The 9,154-nt window shown below is 32.0% G+C and overlaps 1 protein-coding gene across 1 annotated transcript in view; it reads right to left on the bottom strand.

Moving 5' to 3' along the window:
• Positions 1 to 1,269: 1,269 nt before the first annotated feature.
• The window catches only part of LOC134681236 (N-alpha-acetyltransferase 25, NatB auxiliary subunit-like), a 37,921-nt gene continuing 30,036 nt past the window's right edge, over positions 1,270 to 9,154 (bottom strand). Inside the window, exons 24-28 of the mRNA XM_063540754.1 lie at positions 8,741 to 8,800; positions 8,215 to 8,312; positions 7,333 to 7,446; positions 6,515 to 6,664; positions 1,270 to 5,713 (exon numbers count right to left, since the gene is read on the bottom strand). Coding sequence (XP_063396824.1) covers positions 5,591 to 5,713; positions 6,515 to 6,664; positions 7,333 to 7,446; positions 8,215 to 8,312; positions 8,741 to 8,800 — 545 coding nt within the window. The 3' untranslated portion in view covers positions 1,270 to 5,590. The remainder of the gene's footprint in view (positions 5,714 to 6,514; positions 6,665 to 7,332; positions 7,447 to 8,214; positions 8,313 to 8,740; positions 8,801 to 9,154) is intronic.

Here is a 9,154-nt window from a genome sequence, read left to right as displayed (position 1 = left end):
GATTCGGAGGCTTCAGCAGCGGAAATCGATACATATTTAAAACAACTAGCCATTCTTACCACCAATGGCACAGACCAGCATGTGTTTCTTTTTTTGCGTGAACTGCAACCTTCAGTCAGTGAACAGCGTCAGTCTCTTGTAAGAATTGTTTCTAATCTTACAGAGACTCATATAATCTTTCACAACCCGAAATTGTTTTCTCAGAGTGTAAAGGTTTAGGCACCATTTCGATACAGGACGAAAAGTCAACTGTCCAGTATAGCCCACGAAAGCACATACATTCATCAGTGGGGATTACACAAGCAGAGAGGAAGGTAGCATAAGGAGACTAATGAATTAACTAAAACTTCCAACACTGGAAAAAAAGACGTCGTCATAGTACTTACTTTTCTCTACAAGGTGGCCGGGGAGTTGGTACCAGCTATACCACAAGACTCAGTATTAGTCAAAAAGAGACCAAGACGACAAGTTAAACCAAAACAATTTAGTGACTTTAAAACAACAAACATTGTAGACAAATTTGCTCAACACAACAGCCGGTGCTTCAAAATTCCACTTAGCAAATCTGAATACAAACAGTCATTCTTTGTAAGAACAATACCTGATTTGAATAGACTACCAGACAATCTCGTGTGTGCTGAGACAATTGAGAGCTTTAAAACTTTGGTTGCTCTCTCAAAGTTGGACTAATTTTCCAGCGCCTTTCTCTCGTTGCCATTTGATGCCATCTCCTGGCCATGCAGCCCATTAATTCAGATATAAGCTCAAAAAACGTCAGGTTTCGGTCAAATTCCGAAATCTTTCAAGTTCGACAGTTTGGCTAAGTAGTTTCAGAAATGATTTTTTATAAGATAACGGACATTAAATGAAAGAGATAACTCACATTGCACTTTGAGCCTGATGAGCTAAAAAGGGATCTTAGTTATGATTTATAAAATTCTTCAATGTGGACAAATCCATGCAAGCATCATAGGCTCTTTAGAGCGTCTTTAATTTAGTCATCCAACAAAGAAAATAAGGCCAAGGACAATGGACATATGCGGGATAGAAACATCAAAAAGATGGTACCTGATTAAAAGACTTACATTTTCGAGTTCTTCAATTCCACAGAACATTTACCTGAATACAAAAAGATGATGTTATCTCAGTATAATTGCCATTTCAATGTCTGATATTCCTCAAGTATAAATACCCTGTCATTGAGCTGAAATATCATTAGTGTAATAGTGTACACATGTCCTCATTTCAGGTAAAATAACAACAAACACACAGCATTAGATACTTTCATTTCTGTTTTTATCTCCATTATGAAAACAATGTACAAAATTTACAATATACAAGTATAGAATAATAATGTAAACTGTACACAAACTTGTTCATCAAAACAATTAGCACACATATCAAGGATATAAATCTGGATGATTTGTTACATTTAAGTGTATTATTATTTCCAAAAGTTTCCAGGCAAGTTTGGTGTGCGATATGAAAAAACTTGACAAGCAGCTAGAAAACCACTAAACATTTTTATCCCAGCATTTGTTGGAAAGTTGGAAAGGGTGTTAACACCTGAGGGAATCTTTTTAGGAGTTCATTCTTAATTACAGGTACATTCATCTTCACTTGACTTAAAAATGTGTAGTTTCAGGTTCCTACCCTTAAGACATCTATCCCTCATAGATTCACTCATGCTCAATAAATAATACTATGCAACATAAATACTCAATAATATGCTCATCTTTCCATGCAATATTCAAGTTGAAAAAAAATTGTTTTCACAATACAATATACAAATTGACAATGCAAACAGCTTTGATATGGGTTTTCCTCAATAACAAATTTAAAGTAGTAGCATAAAAGTTATAGGTATGTAGACTTCCAACTAACACTGAGGAATGAAAAAAAAAATTAAAAATAAAGCTAAATATGGATTGGAAAGGTAAATTATATATAGCATTACATCTCAATTTTCAATTTTAACATTTGGTTCAGACATAAAAAGGTTCTTGAATGGATTTCTGAACTTTTGTAATTTGACCGTTAACTTTTAAAGCAGATCGAAAAAACTGTAAAACAGAATTGCAATGACCAAATTTGTATTCCAGACACAAAAGATATGTTTGATCTAGTAGTGTTGAGTCTTAAAATGTTATAAACAATTGTGAAAAAAAAAATCATTGGTTGATGTTTTCTGCATGACCAAGCTTATTTTAAGCATGAAGAACAAAACATCATCAAATTCAATCATTTCATTGAAATGACAAAAATGCTAGCTACAACTAAGGTGGAATTAGCTTTTACATACCAACCATTGTATCCTATCCACTATAATTCTGAACAAAGGATACATTAATCATATACTTCACATGATAGCGGTTGGACTAAATGAGCAAAAAGGATGATTCAGTACAAAAAAATGTTTACAATGGAAATATCCAGGTAAACTCTTAAATATCAAAATTATAAAACATTAACAAACAAATTTGATCAGGTCATTTGGAAGAAGAAATTCTGTATAAATAGCACTTTTTTTTAATAAGAACTTGGTATGTAAATCTTTATAACAAGAAAAATTCCAAGATTTCCACTCTTAAGTCCATCTATAAGTTTGTTGTCATTGCTATATGTATGTAGATCTCTGTACTGTTGTTACTGATTATGAAAATAATGATTATATTATCAACTTGTCACTCAAAAGGAATGAAAAAAGAACAGCAAAATTCATCAAAAGTCAACTTTGCATGAGAGAGTTGGAACCTTTTTTTTTTTTATCTACAGCACATTTTAGAAAGTCAGTATGAAGGCAGATTACTAAGCTATGGTAACAACTTTGCTGCCATTCTACAATAAGTTTCTTCATAAAAAATTGTAAACCTTACCAAGGATGTAATAACAATTCATAGGTCAGATGTAGAAGAGTACTTACAACAAAATTGCTAAAAAACGAACAAAGTGGTACAAAACAGTGTACATAGTACATGGATGCCCAATCCACACTGTCATTTCTATGTTCAGCCGAGCATGAAATTGGAGTAAAAACTCTAATTTGGCATAAATATTAGAAAGTTAATATCAGAAGGAGTGTACTAAGTTTTAACTTGATTGGACTCAAACTTCATGAAAACCTACCTCGACTAAAAACTTAACCTGAAGCGGGACAGATGGCAAATAGACCAAGAAAACAGAATGCCCCCAAGTGGGGCACGAAAACTCAGTATCATGCAACATGAACTCCATATAAAACAGGTTAAATCAGGTGCATCAGAATAGGTAGGCAGTTCCTCTTCTACTCGTGGCAGGAACCCATCCTGTTGGAAATGACATGTATGAAATGTTGACAAGTTGTATTTAATGAATCAATTGAATTGAAAAAAGGATGACAAGATTGTGGCTACAACAAATTGAAAATCTATAATACAGATCTTTTAGTTTTTATAAAAAAAGCAATCATTTATGAAAATCTGTTAACAGCTGTTCTGGAAAATACTATGTCTCCCCACCGTGAAGGCAACTTAAAAATAAATTCTGTGGGGGGTTGTATTTGAAATACCAAAATGCAAAGAGTATTGTGTTAACTTAAATTTGATTTCTGTGGGTGGTGGAGGGACTAAGTATTTTTTGGAACAGCCCTTATATAAACCTTGCATATTTTGTTTACACAAAAATCTATGAATAACTATGAGGGTGGGAAAATATCCTTAACACTATCTTTATAATTATAAAATGCAATCACCCTTGGTTTTTAACCTTGACTTTAAATATCTTTCATTATTCATCTTTCAGATAAATTATAAATTCCCTTAAAACTGCAAGCTTGCTAGTTATATAGTACAAAGCAATTTTTCTCATAGTTTACATTAACAAGGGGGCATAACTCCAAATTTCTTTCTGATCACCATTGGATAAAAAATCATCCCAACATCACCATACATATAAATTTAACCAACTATTAAGAACTATAAATATGGCAGCATTCGAATACAAAAATCCATTTTTCTGCTTTCCAAAGGTGTAACATACATTAAAGTTTTGAATTGACTCTTGTTTTGAAATGATCTTGTTAAAAGGTGTATCTAAATTGCTTGTATAAAAAATGTATTGAGAATACTGCAGTAAATAAGGTAACAATTGCCTATAAAAAAGTTAATGGGTTACAAAATATTTCTAGAAGGTGAATATGTGAGTTGCATTTCCCCTTTAGAATATTTGCTGATCTTGTTTTCATCTTTTTGTTAGGTACATTTCAGAATCCTCAGGTATTATTCATAAATTGCAATACTTTTTTTTTAAAAACATAGTTTAAAATGCCATATGTGATAATTTTATAAATTACATATTATATTTTCATACTTTTTAAAAGGAAACAGGTGCTTATGTAAAATGTATGAAAATCTTAGAGAAAATCATTTCCTGCCAAATTTTCGATGACATATCTCCAAAATTAATAACCTCCATATATTTATGCTTCTTTTTTCGGTTATTTATATACATGTACTATCAATTTTTAACAGTCTTTTAAAAAGCTTCAATGTTAGTTTGAAAAGTAGTATCAAAGGTACCAGGATTATAATTAAGTACGACAGACTCAGGTTTCGTCTACATAAGACGTAACAGTGACGCTCATTTCAAAATATTTATAAAGCCAAACAAGTACAAAGTTGAAGAGCATTGAAAAGAGCAGCTATCATCCTCAAGTGGAGGCCAATGCCTTTTCACGTCTGTTCATCACACAATTACCATACTGACATAAACATTTCTTTAAGGAAGATTTGTACAAAAAGATTACTTTTATTGATACCAGAAGCTAGTTTTTTACTATGTATAAATGTTCTTCACATAGTCATTAGCAAAATTATGTCTACATTCAATTTTACAATATACAATACCCTGAACACCCATTTACAAATAAAAACTGTATTCAACTTCAGCAATTATTGTTGTTGTACAAATACACCCTCTTTCATATCAATTCAGGAAATGGTTCACCATGTGTCAAATGGTTCATCATGTGTCAAATGGTTCACCATGTGTCAAATGGTTCAATATGTGTCAAATGGTTCACCACGTGTTGAATGGTTCACCATGTGTCAAATGGTTCACCATGTGTCAAACGGTTCACCATGTGTCAAATTGTTATTTGTTCAACAAAAGCAGACAGAGGAATCTTGACATTTAACTTTAAAAGTAGATCAAAAACAAAAACAAATGACAAAAGCATCCGAATAACTCATGGTCTTTCAAGGTCAAATTATGAAGCATTTTAAATACAAAAACACAATTGTTACTCAAATCAACCTTGTGTGTGTAGAGACCCTTACAATTGACCTGATACAGGTACAGCAAAGAATGACCTTTTCCAGAATGGACATGAATGTAAAGATAGTGTATACTATCATTCACTCACATGCAAGCTTTACATATGTGCTATATGTTACCTATTATTTATCAAACTCTGACACATTGCCTGTTCTTTTCTAAAATATTGATCAATTTGTTCATTAGCATGCATATCTTCATTAAAAATAGACCTACTGCTTTCAACAGCCATATAAATAATACGTACAAGTATACACAGAATACAAATTAAAATATATCACAATTTGAGGTCATTTAAATACTGCATTTTGTTGTGAAGAAACTCAGTGACTTCCCATGCTGAGACCTGGTAACTTTTCTCTACTTTCTTCCACATATCTTTTTCTATGGCAGCATCTTCCTACAAAACAATACAGAAATAAATTAGCAAAAGTCTTCTGTGTCTTAATATTTAATATCCTTATCCTATTTGAAACTAAACTAATTGATTTTTGGCACATCCAATTTCACAGTAATGTTATTTCACAGCATTTGACTATTGACTGTTGCCCCAGTTATGTTTATTACTGTATATGTTTGCTGATACCGTTCTGTATGTGTCTGTCTCAAGTCAGGAGCCTGAAGTTCAGTGTTTTTCATTGGTTAATGTCGAACATAGTTGTTTTTTGTCCACTGTTTTGTTATCTATTTGGTCATTAGGTTTACCAACTGAATTTATCTTCTCAAGTCTGGTCTTTTTGTAGCCAACCATACAGTATGGGTTTTCTCATTTTGAAGGCCGTTTGGCTGCTTATAATTGCTTACATCCACTTCATTTGAACTTTGAAGGATTGGGAATCATACCACATCTCCATTTCTTTATATTAACTACATTGTAAAGTTTATTACTATAGGCATCCCTACTTTCTATTCAAAGAAAACAACACAAGGGATTACTGTAAATTAATGTGTTCATTTATTATTGCAATTTTTGAAGAATGGACAAAATTGCAACTTATTTTTGGGGTTTCAGGAAAATATCAGCATACTTATATATGTATCAGATATCTGAATGCAAGTTCTTAATATTGTCATAGTCACTCAGTCACATTAATTGCAAGAATAAAAACTTCGCAAAAACTTTTGAATTAACAGTATTGTATGCCCTATACTTTTTTTTTCCTTTAGAAAGGATGACATAAAAGTTTGTCGCATGACTTACCTCATCAACAGTTAGTGGTTCTGTTAAACTTAGGTTTGAGAGATCAATGGATAAAAATACAGGGTCAATATCTAGGACAGCTTGGTGAAGATCTTTTGCTACTGTCTCCAAAGCAGTTAGATGTTGATTATAATTCTCAAATATACTTGGCTGAAATAGGACAGAAGACAAATTAGCATGGTCAATATTAATCTTTATAACTACATGAAATACATTTCTATGATTACAAATTCACCAATTTATGTGTGCTTGCTTCCCAAACTGAAAGCATGCATCTTCATGTAAGGATTGAATACTCTGTTTGTACTGTTTAACAGAGTTTGAGAAAAGTGGTGGTCCTCAGGATTTTAACTCCAAAATATTTGCATAGGACTGACACAATTTTAGTATTTTTCAATAGAATAAATAGTGAGGACCAGCAGACTTTCTTCAAGGACCATCAGGGAAAAAAAGATTTCGCGAACTCTGCAGTTAATTTTGTTATGGTGTTAATGTAATATTGTCATGCACAAAACATTCAGTCAAAGTTTTATGCTTTGGTTGTATCTTCGATGCATTCCCTATATCCATCATAAATGGTCGGGTTGTTGTCTCTTCGACACATTCCCCCATTTCCATCATAAATGGTCGGGTTGTTGTCTCTTCGATACATTCCCTATATCCATCATAAATGGTCGGGTTGTTGTGTCTTTGACACATTGCCCATGTCCATCATATAAAATATCACTTTATAACACAAAGGTGGTCGTTGTCTTCCAATCAAAATGATGGAATACTTATGACTCATCTATGTAATTAAATATTAACAGAATATTTACCATAGCTACTGGTGAAGCATCTTTCTTCTTCTTACTTTTCTTATTGAATGAAGACTTTAATGGTTTTAATATTCTAAGACAAACACCAGTTAATATCACTACATGTGACAATGTCTGAAAAAAACCCAACATAGTAATATTATACAGATTGAACAAGAATTACTGCATTGGATGCGGTTGTAGGTCATATCTATCAACATTGAATGACAGTGTTAAGTTTGAAAGATAGCTTGAATAGATATATGAAAATATTTGAATTAAAATTGTCGTAAAAGTAAACGGAAAAGTTAAATTTAATGCATAGTAGGTTAAAATGAAATTATTATAAAAAATATTATTAAATGTATTCTAAAATCATGTGATTTTTGGTAAAAGCAAATGTACTAAAATTAAAATGTAGTCTTTCAAATATTTTTTTATTTGGCTTTTTTAACATTTATTGATTCAAGTGTCACTGATGAGTCTTTTGTAAACAACACATGTCTGGCATAAAGTTTTGATACTGGTATCTATGATGACTTCAGAAAGTATGATTTTTAATTGTCTGCTTGTTATCTTATCTCTTTTTAATTTGAATTTTCTACTAACTAATGAGAATGTTGGTCTACCATCGATATCAAATACTAGTTCGCTCTAAGGGACGACATCAAAAGTTCAATGTAGGATAAAAAACTTAATTCACATAGTTTTTTCACTGACCACCACATCCCCATGATTTACCAATAGGGATACATGTAAAAATCGATTTTAGATATACAAAACTTGCAGAATTTTGACCCCCGTGCCCACCCCCCCTCAACTATTTGATTTAAGTTTTGTATCCTACATCGATCTTTTGATGTCGTCCCTAATCAAACAATGTTGTCAACTTTTGTTACATACCTCTGATAAGAATACTAGGTTTTCTAAAACTTTGGGATTTACACATTTGTTATCGTTTTCTGACTGGACTAAACTACATCTATGTTTGGATAATAAGCCTGAAAATATATACATAGACAATAAATCTAAATGATACAGATTTTTCATTCTTTTCATTCACATTTATGCAACTAAAAATTCTAAAAACTTCTTGCTGTTCAACAACAGATATAGGCCCATTTCATCCTTCCTGACAGGTACAAATAATATTTTCAGTGTAAAGACTATCAAACCATTTAAAGTGTACTAAATTTGCTTGAATTTCAGAGCAATAAATGTGTGCTTTTGAGTTATAGCATAATTCATCATTGCTACAAGTATACAACTAGTGTTTTTAAGCATTAAACATATATCCAGGCAGCATAGTTCATAAGTAATTTAGCAAGGCAGTAAGGCACATTGCATTCAATTTCATCAAAATAAAGATTCTCACATTTGTTTGCCACAAAAAGGAAGACTTCTAAGATACAAAGAAAAAAACTATCACCTTCTAATATGTTAGGAACACAGGATTTCAGTTTCTCTTCTTGTTCATCATCTTTGCTATCTGTAAACAAAAATGAAAAAAATTCATTACATTGCATAGGGAAATAATTTATTCAACTCAATAACATAGTAAACGTTTCATATTTAGCAATGTTTAAAAGATTTGACTGTGGTTTTTCCTGAAGTTTGTAACACATGAATGATCTCCCCCTAACTTACCAAAGCCTTCCTCCTGAAGTTTGTACACATAAATTATCTCCCCCTAACTTACCAAAACCTTCCTCCTGAAGTTTGTATACATAAATGATCCCCTTTAACTTATCAAAGCCTTCCTTCTGAAGTTTATACAGATGAGTTATCTCCCCCTAACTTACCAAAACCTTCATCCTGAAGTTTATACACATGAGTTATCTCC

The sequence above is a fragment of the Mytilus trossulus genome, chromosome 8 (genome assembly GCF_036588685.1).
Source record: "Mytilus trossulus isolate FHL-02 chromosome 8, PNRI_Mtr1.1.1.hap1, whole genome shotgun sequence".
Lineage (NCBI taxonomy): Eukaryota > Metazoa > Mollusca > Bivalvia > Mytilida > Mytilidae > Mytilus > Mytilus trossulus.
Note: the sequence above shows the minus strand (reverse complement) of the source record. Positions and strands in the feature narration are given on the sequence as shown.